The 18,792-nt window shown below is 39.6% G+C and overlaps 1 protein-coding gene and 1 long non-coding RNA gene across 8 annotated transcripts in view; one reads left to right on the top strand and one right to left on the bottom strand.

Annotated features, from left to right (window-relative positions):
• The first annotated feature begins 10,481 nt into the window (after window positions 1-10,481).
• Window positions 10,482-18,792, top strand: part of LOC143642743 (uncharacterized) — a 32,503-nt gene continuing 24,192 nt past the window's right edge. For both annotated transcript variants that reach the window (XR_013155836.1, XR_013155837.1), the window contains exon 1: window positions 10,482-10,518. This is a non-coding gene — a long non-coding RNA (uncharacterized LOC143642743). The remainder of the gene's footprint in view (window positions 10,519-18,792) is intronic.
• SYT1 (synaptotagmin 1) overlaps window positions 15,455-18,792 on the bottom strand; it is a 1,262,805-nt gene continuing 1,259,467 nt past the window's right edge. For all 6 annotated transcript variants that reach the window (XM_077111509.1, XM_077111511.1, XM_077111507.1 and 3 more), the window contains one exon: window positions 15,455-16,486. In XM_077111509.1, coding sequence (XP_076967624.1) covers window positions 16,280-16,486 — 207 coding nt within the window. In that variant the 3' untranslated portion in view covers window positions 15,455-16,279. The remainder of the gene's footprint in view (window positions 16,487-18,792) is intronic.

Genomic DNA, 18,792 nt, shown 5'->3' with positions numbered 1-18,792 from the left:
CATTTTCTTCTAGCACGTTTATGTTTTCCATTTTGCCTTTAAATATTTTAATCGTACATTGTTTAGTTTGCTTCTATTGATTGATTTTTTTCTTCATTATGGATGCAACATTTTTATTGTCTTTTTTTGTTTTTCTTAATAGAGTGTTGAATTTTGTTCAGTTGGCAGATAAGGTATGTGTGGCTCGGCATGATCCTTTCTAGGCTTGTTTTTTGCTTCCTTAGGGTGAGTCTAAAGTAATCTTCACTGTAGGACTAGATTATCCATACCTTCAGCATAGCCCTTGAGGGAGTCTCTACCAAAATGCACAAGCTGTTCCACAAGGTCTTTTTACTGTGATTTGTTGAAACTCAGATATCAAGCAGGACTATGAGAGCTTTGATTTTGTTCAGGTCCAACCTCCCAGGTGGTTTTTTTCTTCCCTGCTAGTTCTCTTCTGTTCAGTCTTGTGGACTATCACCTTGCATAGCATTTGGCCAAAGTCTCAAGCAGAGTCTGTCTTAGTTTGCCTTACCTGCTATAACAAATGGCACAAACTGGTTTTGGTTTAACAACAGGAAGTTATTGGCTCACATTTTGAGGCTAGAAGTCCGAAATCAAAATAGTGACAAAACTTGCTTTCTCTCTGAAGATCTGTAGTTTCTGCTGCTGGCTATTGTAAATCCTTGGGAGTTCCTTGGCTTGTGTTTCTGCCTTTTGTCGCATGGCGATGTCCCCTCCTTTCTGGCTGCTCTAATGTCCATGTTCTCTTTATAAAGCCTCTAATAATCCAAATTAAGACCCACCCTCATTCAATTGGGCCACATCTTCAAGAGGTCTTATTTACAATGGGATTCAGTTGCGGATTAAGATTCAGAAAATGTGTCTGTTGTGGAACATAATTCAATCTACCACAGATTCCTATGCAGATTTTTGGAACTCCATTCCTGCACAAATCACTTCTTTCTGGTACCTTGTCCCACAAATTCTAGCCACCTGAGTATCTCTGAACTTCAATCTCTTTTACCTCAGCTAGACCACTATACTTTGTTTGGGTTCCCCTTCTTTCAGCGGCTGACTGAAAGCTCCTCTGGGGAGAAAGCTGGGATGGTTGGGTTGTTCACCTTATTTAGTTCCTTTCTCTCAGGGGTCACAGGCCTGTACATCCTGTTGTCCAACATCTGAAAGTCATATCATGCATTTTTTTCCAGTTTTATTGTTATATATTGAGGGAAGGCTAGTTCAGTACTATTTCATCTCATGATGACTAGAAGCATATATTTGATATGTTATTGAGAATCTGACTTGTTGTACTTATTATCCATTTCTAGCCCTCTTTTCCCTTATCTAGTTCCTTCTACAGAGGCTGAAAAAAAAAGCCAGATACTCCCTGTACTTTCTGCAGCAAGGAAGTGTCATGGGCCTAGTCCAGCCAATCAAGCATAAAAGGAATTCTGCTAATAGACTTCAGGAAAGATGATTTTCCCCCTGATATGATGAGAGACGTACTTAGAGGAGAGCTCTCTCTCACTAACCTGGCCTGCCTTTACCTCTTGCCTTGAATGCCTGTGAGGACTTAATGTCTTAAGTTTTAGAACATGAGGCAACAATCCCAAGAACAAAAATCAACCCAACGAGTATGATGGATAGGAAGAATTCAAAGAGTTTGGTTACTTGACAATATCTTTCAGGTACTGAACCAATTCTGGGACAGTTTACCTTTTGACTTCTTATTATGTAAAAGTAAGCATTTAAAAAAAATATTGTGGTAACATTGACAAATGTATTTCCCATTTTAATCATTTTCAACATGCAATTCAGTGTTATTAGTCACATTCACAATGTTGTGGTACCATCACCACCCTGCATTCCCAAAACTTTTCCAATCCTCTAAACATGAGCTCTGTATCTATCAGGCATTGACTACCTCCCTACCTCCCCCACTCCCCACCTTGCCCTGTAATCTTTCTTCTGTCTCTATGAATCTGTATATTCAAATTAATCTGTAATTTCATATAAGGAAGATCAAACAATATTTGTTCTTTTGTTTCTGACTTATTTTATTCAACATGATGTCCTCAAAGTTCATTCTTATTGTAGCATGCATCAGAACTTTCTTTCTTTTAATGGCTGCATGATATTCCATTGTATATACATATATATATATATACATATATATATGTATATATGGTATTTTATTTATCCTCATAATTCTGTTGATAGATACATGAGTTGTTCCACCTTTTGGTTCTTCTGCCTAATGCTGCCATGAGAATTGGCATACAAGTGTCTGTTTGAAGTCCTGCTTTCAATTCTTTTGTGTGTATACATAGAATAAGGATTGCTAGGCATATGACGATTCTATACTTTCTGAGGAAACAACACACTGTTTTCCACAGGGGATATACTTCTTTACAACAATGCACAAGGGTTCCTATTCTCCACATCTCCACCAACACTTGTTATTTTCTGTTTTTTTTTTCTTATTATTAGCAATTCTTGTGAGTATGAAGATACTCATTGTGGTTTTGATTTACATTTCCCTAATGGCTAATGAGGTTGACCATCTTTTCATGTGCTTATTGGCTATTTATTGTCTTCGTTGGATAAGTGTCTATTCAAGTCCTTTGCCTATTTTTAAATTGCCATTATCGTTGTTGAGTTGTAGGAGTTCTTTATTTATTCTGGATATTAAACCCTTAGCAGATATATGGTTTCCAAAGATTTTCTCCCATTCTATAGGTTGTCTTCTTACTTTCTTGATTATGTCCTTTAATGTACAATTTTTAAATTTTGATGGCCTTTAATTTATCCATTTTTTTCTTTTATTGCTCTTGCTTTTGGCATAAAGAACATCCTTTTGTTTTAAGTATGTTAGTTGTTGTTTTGTTACTTACATCCAATGCATTCCAAACTGATTCTGTATTTTAATCTTTTATTTTCTAAATGATTCACAACTATAATACACTATTTTAAGAAGTCTATTGTTTCCCATTGAAATGAATTTCTACTTTCTCATATACTACATTTACATGTATATGTATATATATCGCTCTATTTCTGGGCTTTCTGTTGTAATATCTGTATAACTGATGACTAATTTTTTAATATCTGAGAGGACATGAGTTAGTACTGCCCATAATTATGGATTAAGGTGTTTCTTTCCAAAGATATAGTACTCTTCTTATGTCCAACTTTCTAGTAGCTTTGAAAATGATTCAGTGGAACAGTTCCTTCTCCTTTTTGTGAATATAAGGTTCATAGGCCTGGTAAGCTATTGAGGAAAACTGTAGAATTACCTCAGAGTTTTATGGAAAAAAGGTGAAGGCTATTGATAGTCTGGTAGTTTCTTCTAAATATGACAGTGCTGCCTGTACACAATAACGTGAGGGGCAATGTGATTTTTATTATTTTTATTTTTGGCATGGGCAGGCTCTGGGAATCGAATCTGGGTCTTTGGTATGGCAGGTGAGAATTCTGTCACTGAGCCACTGTGGCACTGCCCTAAGGACAAAGTGATTTTAAGGAAAATAAAGCAAAGGAAGATTTCACTTCAATTTTATAAGCAACTGATATCTACATGGGTTGAAAAAAATGGCAATTTGAGAGTTGAGATCAACAGCTGTATAAAAATAATCGAATAAAGAAATAGGGTTGTACAGTAAAAAAAATAGAATGCCCTTCTTCTGATGCTGCATAAGTGATAAGCAATTCGTTTGCTTTCTGAGACTTGCAGTGTGAGAGGATCCTGAGAAATGCAAGCCCTTTAGTTGCTAACTGAGGCTGTCAGTTGGGAAGGATGCTTTGCTTGACAGTTGATTAGGGGTTAAATGAACTGAAAAAAATTGGCTTTTTTTTCTGCTTTTCCATTTATTGTAACAGCAATTATCTGCATTTTTCTTCTGTCAGTTCTAAAGGCTAGATTTAAACAATTATCCATGTAAGAAAAACTCATTTTGAATGGCCAAAAGGCAAATGGGATTTGAAACCAACAGCATTTTGAAGGGTAAGATTCTCATATGAAAATTGGCTAATATGGTTGATGAGTCTTGGAAAACACCTTTATATACTACTAGGATCGAATAACAGAAAACAGAATCTTGAATATGTTATTATCTAGCTTATTCTTAATTATTCAGTATAACATTTCTAATTATTTCTGAGTCAAATAGTTTATTTATTCATTCACCAAATATTTATTAAGTGTCTACTGTGTACCAGACACTGTCTCGATGCTGGGGAATGAGCAAAGCAGATGAAATCTCTGTTCCCTTGTATCTTGCAGTCTTTGAGGAGAAATGACCAATAAATGGATAAACATGAAAATATTTGGTTTGCCAGATGATAATGTGTTCTGGAGAAAAATAAACCTGGGAGGGGGATAAAAGGGTGATGGGATGGGGGTATTGATAAGTTGATTTTTAATCAAAGACCTAAAGGGACTGAAGGAATAAAATTTGGGTCTCTTGTTCAAGTGGAGGAATAGCAGATGCAAAGGTCCTGAGGAGCATGCATGGCGTATCTGAGGAGCAGCATGGAAGTAAAGAGTGACTAGAGGGGAATGAATCAAGGGGATAGTGGTGAGTAGTGATGTCAAAGTGGTTGCCAGAGACTAGACCATGAAGGGCCTTGTAAAACATGGTAAGGAATTTATATTTTCCTCCTAGTGAGATGGAGTACCACTGGAAAATTTTAGTTAAGGAATGACATTATATGTTTTAAGTACATGGCAGCTCTGGTTGCTATATTGAAAATAGACTGAAGGAGAGAAGGGTGAAAGCACAGAGGCCAGTTGAGAGAGTGTATACATAATTAAAGACAAAGGCAGTTGGACTAAGAGGAAGAAGTGGAGATGTTGAGAATAATTAGATACCGGGTATATTTCAAAGGAAGACAAAACTTTCCAATAAGTTGCACGTGGTTTCAGAAAGAAAAAGAGTAGTTATAGATGATCTTCAGGATTTTCAGAGACAAAAAGTCAAAGATGTTCCTTACTGAGATGGAGAAAACTATATGAGCAGCAGGTTGGGATGGAGACTGGAAGATGGGACTGAGCAAGAGTAAGTGTTGAGTTTGGGACATGTTACGTTTTAGATGCTTGTGACACATCCAAGGAGAAACATTGAGTGGGCAATTGTATATATGAGATTAGAGTTCAAGGGTGAAGTCTGGGCTAGAGGCATAAATTTAAAAGTCATCAGCACATAAGTAGTATTAAAATCCCTGGAGGATGGGATCACCCAGGGAGTGAGTGTTGAAAGAGAAGAGGTCTGAGGATTGAGCCCTGGGGGCACTTCAAAGTTATTAGTCATTATTGATTTGTTGTATAACTTTTTTAAAAAACAGCTTTATGAGCTATAATTCATATACCGTTCAATTCATCCATTTCAAGTGTACAATTCAACGGTTTTTATATATTCATAGATATTTGCACCTATCACCACAGTTAATTTTAGAGCATTTTCCTTACCTCAAAAAGAAACCCTGTACCCGTTAGCTCTCACCTACCCAATTTTCCCATCCCTATCCCAACCCCCAACCACTAGTCAACTGTCTGCCTCCATAGATTACCCTATTTTGAACCTTAACATAAATGGAATCATATAACGTATGGTCTTTTGTGACTGATTTATTTCCCTTAGCATAATATTTCAATGTTCATCCATGTTATAGCATAGATTAGTCCTTTTTGTAGCTGAATAATATTCCTTTGTTTGGATATGCCCCATTTTGTTTATTCATTCATCAATTGATGGACATTTGGGCTGTTTCTGCCTTTTGCCCGTTATGACCAATACTGCTATAAATATTCATATATAAGTTTTGTGTGGACATATTTTTTTACTTCTCTTGGGTATATGCCTCTGTGTGGAATTTTGGGGCCAGCTGTATAACTTTTGAGAAACCCCTTAATCTCTTTCAATTTTTAATACAGCACTGTCCAATAGAAATAATGTGAGCAACAAATTGGCACTACAAATATAATTTTAAATTGTTCCATAACCATATTAAGAAAAGTAAACAGAAGCATATGAAGTTAATTTTAATAATATATTTAGCCCAATGTGATTATGTTCGTTACGTGGCAAATGAGACTTTGTAGATATGGTGAAGTTTATGAACCTCGAATGGGGAGATTATCCTGGATTATCCAGCTGGCCCAGGCTAATTAGGAGTCTTAAAAATGGGAAACATTTCCAGCTGAGGTCAAAATGAGATCTGAGCCTGGAGGAAGGACCAGAGGGAAGCATTGTTGCTGGCTTTAAAAATAGAGCAGGGGGGCTTCACGTGTGGAATGTGGCAGCCTTTAAAAACTGGAAAAAGCAAGGAAGCATATTATGATTTAGTGTCTCCAGAAGAAAAGAGCCCCGAGGATGCCTTGCTTTTACCCTGGTAAGATCATGTAGAACTTCTGAAGTGTGGAACTGTGAGATAATAAATTTGTGTTGTTTTTAAGCTGCCAAGTCTGTGGTAATTTATTATGGCAGCTATCAGAAATGAATATACTCAATATATCCCCCAAATTAACATTTCAATCTTAAATCAACAGAAAAAAATTTTTGAGATACTGTACATCCTTTTTTGGTGTGTGTGTGTATGACATCACAGCACGACCCAATTTGGACTAACGACATTTTAAGGGCTCAGTTGCCACACGTAGGAAATGCAGGTCTAATGGGTGCAAATCATGGGACAAAGCAGACAAAAGAAAGACACACATTTGTATTGAGCCCTCCATGCTTCCAGAGTTCAGAGTTTCATAGACTAGTGGCCACTCTGTGGAGGGAAAGATATGGATTGGAAGTGGGTAAATTGGGGCAGGAGGAGAGGTGCGATATTTTCCAGGGAGGCGAGAGGAGAAGGGTGGGAGAGGAAGGGAAGGATCTGTGTAGGGACAGACTTTGGAAAGAGAAAGCACATTCCAGTTCAAGTCAGAGAGCAAGCCAGAGAAGTCTGCTCTGTAGTCCAGTGAGGGCTGGTTTCATTTAGATTGAAGCATTTTAGTTCTGTCAAGGGATAAAGGGAGGGGCCCAAGGGACCCCCGCCTACTTGTACCTCACAGATTCCCAACCAAAGCATTAGTACTTAGTTCAGAGGAAGTATTGAGTGAGTGTGGAGAAATATTGTACATCTTCCTAAAGAACTCTCAGCAAAGCAGGAGAACCTTTCCAGGGTAATAATGCAGCCTCAGTGGCTTCTGAGGGTGGGGAGGCAAAAGGGGCCTGATGGCTCTTTCCTTGGCTGTGATCCCTTCCTGACAGTGATGTCCTGACTGGAGGCAAAGAAACGTTAACGGTCACTGAGCCCATAAATTACTGTCCTAAACCTGCCTAATTCGAGTCACCTGGGTCCGAGGTCTGGCTGTGAGAAGCCAAGCAACACATATTTTAGGGAAATGTGAGAAAATGAGACAACTGTGACACTGACAGGAAATTAGTCAGGGACCTATCTTCCAATTATTCTGTTTTACAATTTATAAATCACCTGACTATCTCACATTTGCTGGAGGAAGTATTGCTGAAATATTCTGAAATTTGTTCTTTTTCCCCCAGAAGTAAAAAATAGAAAATCTTCAACATGTTTAGGGACAGTGGTAAGTCACTTGGGCCTAGTTCCTCCCAAGAGCATTGTTTGCCTCAAGGTCAGAGGCGCAGGGGAATAGAATGAACCATTTGTGGGCCGGAAGAGAATGCAAGGAAAGAAAATAATGAACTCAGCTTGAGGACCCGTTGTGGTTGTGTTTCGCAGAGAAAGGGACGCAAAGCTTTGAAAATAAATGGTCAATCTGTTTCCTTCCCCAAATGCCCCACTCCTCCCTTTCTTTCCACTTCTCTCACGACCTGTAGAATTTTGTGAGGACATTTCAGGTGGAGGGGACAGCATTAGTGAAAGTATCGAGCTGAGAGAGCACACAGCTTGTCCAGGGAATTGTGTGGCTGGAATAGGAATGGGCAAGGTTGAAGGAGAGAGAGGGAGGTGGTTGAAACCTAAGGTCAGCCTCGGATATGATACTAAAGAATTGCAACATTGATCCATAAGGAATAGGAAACATGGAAAGTTTTTGCAAGCAGAGTGATGTGACTTGAATCTACTCAGCAAACTGTAGCTGAATATTTCTGTATGGCCTGTGGGCTATGATTGATTTTTATATTTGGAAGAGAGGAAGGGCAGAAAGGAGAAAATGTGACTGATCATTTTGCTAACAAAGCCTAGACTATTTACTCTCTGCCTCTTAACAGAAAAAGTTTGCCGATACCTGGACTAGGTTTAGAAAAACGATGACTACTATTTATTGAATGCTTATTTTATGACATGGCTTTATGTCCATTATCAATAATTCTCACAATTAAGTAACTTGCCCAGGGGTATAAAAGCTAAGTGAATGAGTCAGGATTTGAACCCAGGACTTCTGGCTCTAAACCTGGTGCTCTTTCCATTCTATAGTGAGAGCCGGAGTGGGGCGAGGCCAGTTCCAGGAAGACAGTGGTGGGGAGGCTCCCCTGGTATCCCATTTGAGATGTAATGCAAGGCTGAATTAGGGAAGCGATGGTTTGGAGGAAGAGCAGGGAAGGACCTGGGAAACTGTTCAGCACTGACAGCTATAGGATTTGATATGAAGGTGGGGGACATAGCAGGGTCACTTCTAAACAACCCTATTCCTGGATTTTAGCTTCCTTGAGACTCTCCTTCCACCCTCTCTTGTCAGGCTTTCTCCCAATACTTTTCTCATGTCAGTGATTTTTTTTTTTAAACCCAGCTATATGGTGCAATGAAGGCCAGGACCCCAGAGCTGAGAGATTTATATTCCAGCTCCGAACAGGACACTACCCAGGCATTGATCCCACTTTGCTGGCAGACATTAATATCACAGTGACTGCATCTGCCATGGCTATGGGGAAACTGCAGCACATACTACCAAGGGCAGTGTATTTGGGTGGAAACTTCCAAGAAATTAAATTAACAATGTGTCCACAATTGTGAAATTGCCAATTTTTTTTTTTAATCAGGGAGGAAAAGATAGTCTATTCTTCCACAATCCTAATTCTGGGAACTTATCCTAAGAAAATAAATAAAAAGAAAAATGTGCCCACACCCATTAAAGTATTCATTGCAATGTATTTATATAATAAATGAATTTGTAACAATATTGGAGAAATTATTGAATAAGTTTTTGTTTACCTACCTGAAGAAAAGTGACATGGCCATTACAAATAAAACTTATAAAGACTACGTGAAAATGAGAAAAAAGCTTGTTTTCTTTCATATTAAGTGAAAGAAATTGATACTAAATGGTATGGATACTTTAATTAAAACTACTCAAAAGGTCATATGTCAGCAAGCACATATGTAAAAACACACGTAAAAGCAAAAAGTCTTATGTTAAGAGTGATTTTTTCCCTTCCACTTCCCTTTATTCCTGTTAAATTTCTGTAATAATTTTTTTTCATGTCTCCAGGAACCTAAAATTGTGTTAATGTCTCGGTGCTTTCAAAAAAAGGATGCTTAAAATAAATAGCAGATGATTGATTTTCTTAGCAATAAATAGGAAGTGAATAGATATTTTCAGATCATTGAAAGGTGGTGCACACTTTTAAAATTTCCTTTCCCGTAGTGTTTTGGTCAAAAGAAAAAAATGATAGCTCTCTGCTGAGACCTGACTTTGCCTTCAGTGTCCCTCCTCTCAAGGCTGGACGTGGTCTGGGAGACAAAGAGTCAACACCTATTGCTCTTGTCTGCTCGATATCCACTTTTCTTTCTTGGTAACAGTACTTTGATTTTCCTTTGGGGAGCTAGCCTCATCCCCTCTCTGTGGCTCCAGGGCTGGGGACATGACCGAGGCTTGGCCAAAGTGCTCCAGGGCCACAGTGGTTCTTTAAGGAGGGCATGTGAGCCAAGCATTTAAGTGAGGTCTGGGAGTTCTTTTCCTCTTTTAATGCAATTTTATTGAGATAGATTCATGCTCCATGCAATCCATCCATAGTCCACAATGGCCTACAGTGCCATTGCATAGCTGTGCATTCATCACCGTGAGGGCTGGGAGTTTTGCTGGAGCAGTGTGAGAGAAGCACTCTCTGTGAGCGTGGTAAACTGGAAGAATGTGAGTATTGAGATGCCTGGAACCATCTGTGCCACCACACGGAGACACTGCAGCTTGACAGTGATGTCAGTCCTGAGGAGAGCAGAGTTTAAAAGAAGATGGCAAGGCGGACGGAGGCAGAGAGATAGATAGAGAGATCGAGAAAGAGAGACGCTGACGTAGAGAGACAGAGACATACACACAGAGATGAGAATAATGACATTGTTTGGGGCTGTTGGTTCAGCTGTTCCTGAATGTGATCACCCCTTGAACTTCCTGGATAGATAAACCAATTGTTCTTTTTTTTTCCCCCCATCTCTGTCTTTAATCCAGTTTGAATTGGGTTTCTTCTGTTTGCAGCTGAAACAGTCCTGCCAGTAAAGGGTGTCAATATTTTGCTCTGTGTGCCCAGTCCAAAGGAAATAGGAAGGCGACAGAGCGCCAGGGGACAGCTGGAAGGAGTGAGTCCCAAACTGTTCAGTATCGATTGTTTTTTTTTAAATCTTGTTTGTGCCCTGGCAGGCGCATGTACATTTTACATTATAGGGGATAAGGTTCCATTGGCAGTATGGTTGCTGTTAAAGAAGGGTGAATGTGGAAACTTTGGGGATGTACATTGGTGGGGAGGGTGAAGAAACCACCATGGTTGAAGTGCAGATTTTAAGATACAGGTAACTTACAGACAGCCTCAGATCCGAGAATGCAGAAATCAGCAGACTTGCATGGTGTCTTTATTTCTGATTATTTTTGTGGTTTCTCCTGCATAATTATAACTCTGAATGTGTTGGAACATTGCTTTGTACATCTAATACCAGACTATTTCTTTTTTTATTTTCTTGCTTATTATTATTATTATTTTTTGCATGGGCAGGCACCAGGAATCGAACTGGGGTCTCCTGCCTGGCAGGCAAGAACTCTGCCTGCTGAGCCACCGTGGCCCACCCTATTTTCCTGCTTTTCAACCTTCTTATTCTAAAGTCACTGTCTAACTGTTTTATTGTAAAGATTTCTGTGCAGCTTAAATCAGTTGCTAAACATCAAATAGTTCCTTGAATACGTAATAAAGATGTGTAGCAGAGAGTGGAGAACTGCAGTCATGGTTGGAATTTTCAAATCTGCAATAGTAAAATCTCTGCATAAATAGAATAAGAATGTGATTTCATGCATATGTCTCATCAAGTGTGGGATGACTTCTATAGGAACACCTGAGTCTTCCAAAGAAGAAATGAAAGCGCTTAGAAAGTGTGAGCAGCTGGGGCAAAGAATTCATTTGCCTGTTGCTCTCAGCCCTTGTCCTCACCTTTCTGTGCCCTGCAGACTGTATTTCCTAGACTCTCCAACTGACCCTGATTAGGTTGTGCTGAGCAGAGGCACTGGTGGAAACTGAAAGTGAGAAGGAGAGGAGAAAGGATCTGCATCCTGCTTCCAGCTTCTGTTGCCTTCCCTCCAGCAATAGTCAGGGTCTCCAGCAGTTCCAGTACCTCCGATGTGGAGTCACCAGCACCGGACACCCTTTGGTGGTCCCAGCAATGGGGAGCCCCATGGCACCTTCTAGAAAGATCTAGCTCTTCTTTAACAATTCTGGGCTCTATTAACACTGTCTTCTCCATTTTGTTTTCCCAGTCTTAAGGTGGTATCGATTAATCTCTAGGTTATTCCACTGTCTCACTTGGCTTTCTCAGGGTGTCCACTTTCCTATATTAAATTCGCTCTTTGATATACCTATGGTGGTTTTCTTTTCCTGACTAATGCAGGACATGTGTCTTAGACTGCAAACATTTTGGGAAAATAGACGTTGAAAAGTAGATGGAAATACATATTCAGGATTTGCTCAGAAATATTTTCAATAGTTTAGACTTAATCTCAAGAACTGTTTCAGAAAAACAAAATTCTTACCATTGAAAATGAAAACCAAATAATTTTATTTATGAGGCCGATTCTTTTGCACCTAAACCTAGCAGGCCTTAAATTTCCTTTTCTCAGTTTACATTTAGAACTCTTTGCCAACTGCTTCCTCAGAATACACAGTATTTAAGTGATCTCCCGCCGGCTGTCTAAGCAGTTTCGGCTGGGGCTCTGTCCTTATTTGGCAGTGACCAATAGAGCTGACTGAAGAATGCGTAATGTAGCCAGCTGTCAAAGGCCCTATCATGGGTAAACTTTAAGGCTTATCAAATGAGATAAATTTTGTAGCAATCTTGCCCACCCTTGGCTTGGACAGCTCTTGCCATTTCCTTTCGGACTTTGCCCTGGTGTTAACCTCTCCAGAAAATTTCCTAATACCTTCTCTCTCAAAGAATGTCGTTTAGAGGCTGGGATCCCTAGGAAAAAGATTCTACAAGGGTTTTATTTAGATGCAGGGCTTTTCTTGGAGGGCGCTCTGTAAGAGGAGTCAGAAAAATGGATTGAGCAGAAGGAGAAGGTGAATTTCAGTGTAGTTCCAAAGGCAGTCTCAACTACGTCCTCCGGGCTATGAAGCTGAGACGGCCTTTTGGAAATAGTCTGCATTGACCACTAAATGTGGGTTGCCCGTGGGGAGGATGCATAACCTAGGTGAGGCAGCTTCCTTCTGCAGAGGGCTGCGGGCTAGAGATGGGATCTATCAGCAGGCAGCACAACGAGCAGCCAGAGATGAATGCTTCAGCTCTGAAAGGGGAACAGAGGAGCACTCCATGATGGCCGCTCTGACTGGGTGAGTGAAAATTCTCATGGACCCAGTGTGCCTCTTAAGTACACGCCACAGGGTATGGTGGATGGTACGTTTCTGTGTCTGTCTGAGACTGTGGCCTTCTTGGGGCAACTATGTCTTTTCAGATCATTTGATATATCTCCAGCGTCCAGTAAAATGTGGCACACAATAAGCACGTGATAAATGTTGCATTCGGTGGAAGAAAATGCTTCCTTGTTTCTCCTAGCAATTGCAGTAGGCGGGCAATTTGAGGTATCACCCTGCTGTCTGAAAACAGGGTTAAAAAATCTCATCAGTCCCATTCTGGATCAAAAGCTATGTGACTTAGGTTCTGTAGTAAAAAATCCTGAAAGATGCATTTTGGGCAAAGGAGAAATCCTGCAAGTGTTTCCAGATGTGTTGCTTATAAACAGGAAGAGAGAAACACGTGGAGAAGGACGCTGCCACAAACACTCTTCAGTAATGCCAAATCTTCCCTGGGCATTGTTTTGCCTCGAGCCATTCTGTATTTATAGAAATAACTCCAAGGCTGGCATTCAGTGCAAGCTTTTGTTCAGCCGCCACTCCTTCCAGCAGGCCCCCAGAGTCCACAGGCCACAGACTTTGCCCCCAGAATCAGGTAAGAAAAACAGTTGTAAAGCAGCAACATCAACAGGAAATAAAACATTTTTATTGAATATCTGTGTAATATGTTCAGTCATTTTTAACAACAATCAGAAAACTACTGTGGAGTTCACTACACAAAGTGAAACAAAATTTAAACCACCTCATCAAAAATGAAGGTAAAATACAGCTATAGTAGTTGGCTCGCGGGTCACGAGCCTTATGGCAGAAGAAAACACCCCAACATTTCTACAAGATACAGAGAAAACCCACACATAGAAACACTCAAGCAGGCAGTAAATATACACAAAGGCAACTAGGATCTTTCTAGAGCATCCGATTCTAATACTTCACACAGCTTTGTCAGAAAGGTACATGTGGCTTATCTGAGGATGAATCTCAGTCAGCACGCAGGTTCTGTCACGGAGTTGGGAAAGATGGCATAGTACCAACCAATTCTATGGTGACAATCCCATGTCTGGCAGTGTTGCAAGAGAACGCATTAATCGTACTTTAATGCAAGAAATAATCTGCATTTGACAGCATGAACCTGCTTGTTTTAAAGTGTTGTTTCAGTGTGAACAACTTAAAGCTGAAGACGGTGAAGTTAAATTTCAGTTTCTGATATTTAAGGATTTTTTAGAAGTCAGTCAATTACCTCTCTTTGGTGGGGTCTGGTCGTTTAAACTATACAGAGTATTGTTTGAATTTTCTGTTCAAACAGATCTTTAATCTCCATCCTATGACTTTTGCATTTCTATTACCTACGTTAAAAAATAAAGTGTGAACCATGGACAGAAGAGGGGACTGTTATTCTCCTTTTGTCCTTTGTGTGTGTCCCAGTTTTTAAAGTGTTTGCTATGACTGGGCTGAAGACCAAAGGGCTTGCTCCTTCTTTGACGAGGAAAAAAAATCACGACAGGAATTCTTGTTTTATCGGGAATCAGTCAGTCCTGTGTTTGAACTCCACCATCAGCCCTTTTTGAATTCTCTTTGAGTTTTTTAAAACCGTGGCATGATATCCTCAAGTGTGAACATGAGACCTGTGCTTAGTTTTCCTCCATTTTGTTCTGGCAATTGTGAAGATAAACTTTTCACTTCCCAGTATCACGACTATCTGTGGCCTAGGAGTTAAAATGGGTCACAGGAGCGAGTTGGGGGAGAAAAGACTTGATGTCATGGGAGATAAGAGGCTGCCCTCCCGTGAAGTGGTGGTTTATCAGACTGGGGACAAATATGGAGTATTGCACAGTGCTTGACAAAAGGCTGTGTGTTCACCCCATCTATGTATCTTTCTTGACCTATGTATAGCTTTGCAGTTCTGAATTGGTCCTTTGTAAGGAGAATTGTTTGTGCTACACACACCTCGGGCAGTGCAGTAGAGGGAATGGCAGTATTGTTACAAGATCACTACGTAATAAATTGAGTGCTATCCACTGAGGAAACTACGTGTCTAAGCACACACGGCAGTCACAGTGTTACACAGAGCAGTCCTTTAAGACTCGTAGGGAATGACTAGTAGCTTCGTAATAGTGCCATTTACTACAGAATAACATTGAAAACATTTAAAAACTCCTCCTAAATCAAGCATCTAGTATACATAAGAGGTTGCTTCAGTTTCTAGAACTTGTTCTTGGTTTTATTTCACCTTTGTTTTTAAAGGACAAATTAAAACTTATTTAGGTAAAAAGAGCATATAAAAAAGATCACTAGCTGTCTGTTTTGGCTTAATTGAAGTGCATTCAGAACTATGGCTAATTGTTTTTTTTTTTTTCATCTCTTGATGGGATTACAATACTGTCTGTTTAACACAAAGTAATTGTTTGTAATAAGCACAGGTCGCTGTGTTAAAAATATTCTGCATTCCTTCTAATCTGGTTTTGTATAATAAAATATTTTGTTACAAAGTCTAACGTGCATATCTTTTAGAAGGATTATAGGTGTGAAATCTGGAACAGAATTCACAGGTTGCACATTTCGTATAAAGGTGATAACGGAGAGCTATTTTTTTTTTCTTTTTAATAGTCAGGCAATATTTCAGAAATGCTGACTTCTCCCCCCCGCCAGCTTCTTCCCCCCACCCCCACCCCCAAACAAATGCACACGTATACGCACACACACATACACACACACACAGAACACCATCAGGTTGTTACTCTATATGCAGTAATAGGAAATCATTGTCTCCTGTTTCATTGCTTCCTCAACTGTAAGAGTGAAGCCATGAGTTTAGCTTTGTAGATATGTACAGTCAGATGCTATTCTGGTTTGTGGCTATGCTTCCTTGAGGTCAGCCTGGATACTGCTCAGATCATGATAATATGCCTGTGAAGAAATTCTACAAAATTGGATTCTTCCACCAAATATGTGGTGCAAGCGTATCTTGGTACTCAAATGATTCAATATAAAGCTCAGGTTTAAGTTGTCCTTTAAGATGTCAGTTTAACTGTACTAGTGCCTCACAAGTTGAAATTTTTGCTGGAATGCAGACGATACTATATTTACCATATAATATATTATCAGCTCTCCTATATCTCAGTCAATTTACATAGTTTAAAATAGAACATCTTATTAAAAACATCTAGATATACATAGATTAGGAAACGCTTACAACATACAAATACACAAACTAGAAATAAATCTTTAGCATACTGGTATATACAACAGAGTGATACAATAAATAATTTCAGTCATGCTCTATCTACACATAATATTGCTTAAAAGAAGAGTAGATTTGGAGGGCAGTGGCATGATGGAGGACTCACGGGCGCTCTACATTTAAGTTTGTGCAAATTAAAACAGGATTCGAAGTACCACTGAATTGTGTTAGGAATGCATGGCTGGAAAATGAAAGGACCCATATTACTGAGGTATTTACAGATACTGGCTAAAGAGCACTATGTGGGCAAATGCAGAAAGGCTTGTTTCCTTTACTTCTTGACCGCCAGCATGGCATCCACTTCCTCCTCTACCTGTAGGGTGTGCCACTGAGCGATGGGTCGCCTCGGGTTGGCCAGCATGTCTGACCAATGTCGCAGCTCGGCGCCGGTGCTGTTGTAGCCCACAAAGACCTTGCCGATGGCATCGTTCTTGCCAATCTTGTCATAGTCCAAAACTGTTACCACCACTTGCACTTTCTGAAAGAGTACACAAAAGAAACACCAGTCACCCAGCTCTAGAGATACAACACTATTCAGGGTTTCCTTGAGATCTAAGGAACTGGACATCACAAGACACAATCCTGAGTCACCAGCACAAAGCTGAGATGGTCTCAAATATGGAAACCTGGATGCAATCCCTGGCTTGCCATTCCACAGTATCATTGTTATTGTTGTCAATATCAGCTTCAAAATACATAATAAATATTACATCTTGTTAAATATTGGCGCTTTCTAATGTCTTGTATGTGAATGAACTCAGTTACTCCTGACAATAGAGCCTGCTAATATTGCCATCTTACACCTGAGGGCACTGAAACTGGAGAAGCTAAATTACCTGCTCAAGGTCACGTAGGGAAGAAGAGAATGGTGGTTTGTCTGCAGAGCCTGCGCTGTAAACCACCATGCTACACTGATGGTGTCCACCTGGGCTAGCCTCTAAATCCACTACTGCTTCAATGGTCTCATCAGTGAAAGTTCTAGCCTTGATATTCAGACCATTCTTTTTTAGTTACAGTTCCCAAAGCAGCCATGGGGTGCCATGTGTGGGAGAGAGGGCTGCTGGGGAGGGGTAGAACCAGCGTGCTATATAAAGCCAACATAGAATTATTATACAATAACTAATCACATGAGTATAGTGAGTATAAAATGTGACACGATAGTGAAAGTCCGTTAAATTGTAATAACTAAATAAAGATATTTTTCTCTCATTCATACATTCTCTCCATAAACATTTATTGAGTAACTGCTGTGTATCTGGCACTGACAGCAAATAGAAATGATCTTGTTAGGCCACGCAGGATTATAGTTCAGTGATTCAATCAGATTGCGAGTGTTTATTTAATAATTTACTTTTCGAACTGGCTGAAAGAAAATCCATAGCATGCTGATATGAAAGAAATGTTTTTTAAAAGCACATTTCAGTTCTGCTTCCTAAGAAATGAATTTGTTCAGTCAGAATTTGTGATGGCTCCAATCTAGAAACTGACTGCAAAGAGAAAGGAAGAGTTTAAGCGACAGCAGAATGCATAACGCCTGGTGGACAGAGTTAAAAGGGGCAGAAAATTTAATCACGAAAGCCAGGGCCTGATGAAGACCAGCTGAGTTATATTCCTTTGGTGGGCTTAGCGCGCTGAGAGCTGCTTTATTGCACCAGTGCGCTGAGACATCACTAATGCACAGCTTCAAGGCAGAATTTAGATAAATAAAATACAGCAAACTGACAATAAAGGAGACAAAGTCCCAGCTTCCCTTCTGCAGCACTGGGTTGAGTCCGTCATCAAGGGGATTGCCTATTCATTAGATGGTACTTGGAACCGAGAATAGGCTCCCCTACATTCTCAGAACTTTCCTAAGCAAATTCTTCAGGATGCAATCATGTTGCAGGGAACTCGGGGCATTAGGCATAAAGATAACAGGGTTTTTCAGAGTTTGGAATGACCTTTGATAATTCTACTTAGGAACTTATTGACTAGTAGCAGGCAAGACAAGATATCCTTGTAGAGGTCTTAGATCCATTTTTTCCCCAGATGTTTATGTAGTTTTAAAATTCATACATTTGGCAGGGGGCAGTGTTTTCATATGCCTTTGGAAATCAGCATATTTTTCTTCTCTCATAATACATTTTCTTAGGTCTAAAGAAAGATAGATAGAAGGGTAGACAATCATAACCTCAGGACGGGGAAACTGAAATTCCTACTTGAACATGTGAAATGCCAAATTATTTTCTCAAGAAAATGCAAGGCTAGGTAAGTAGTCTCCTGAAAAACAAAAAACAAACCCCCCAAAAAAAGAGAACAAATTAACGCAAGGAACAGAGACAGAAGGCTGCAGCCAAAGGATTGCTCACTATTTCCATGCCTAACATACTTTATATTGGCCATTCTCTATGTCCTGACAAAATATAATTGCCCCCAAAATGCTGCATAGAAACCCAACATAGGTCTCTTTTCTAATGGGCCTCACTTTCAATATATTTGTTTTTGCTGCCATTTATAGGTGAATACAGGACATTTATTTTTCAAAGGATATGGAATTGTAGCTCTAAGAAGAAAGTTTACAATAGGATTTTTCATCTCAATGCCATGCTTTATATTATCTCATGAAATTAAAAAATAAAATGCCAGGAGATATTAGTTTCCATAGGAATAAAGTCTTAGAACTCAAAAGAATTAATGGAAACAAATATTGCAAAATGTTGGGGAAAACTGGATATTTGAACTGGGGATGGGAATCAGGGTCTTCTGCAATGTATGTAACAGCTGTTGAAAGTAAATAAGCCGGTG

This window comes from Tamandua tetradactyla, chromosome 7 (assembly GCF_023851605.1).
Source record: "Tamandua tetradactyla isolate mTamTet1 chromosome 7, mTamTet1.pri, whole genome shotgun sequence".
In the NCBI taxonomy this organism is placed as follows: Eukaryota; Metazoa; Chordata; class Mammalia; order Pilosa; family Myrmecophagidae; genus Tamandua; species Tamandua tetradactyla.
Note: the sequence above shows the minus strand (reverse complement) of the source record. Positions and strands in the feature narration are given on the sequence as shown.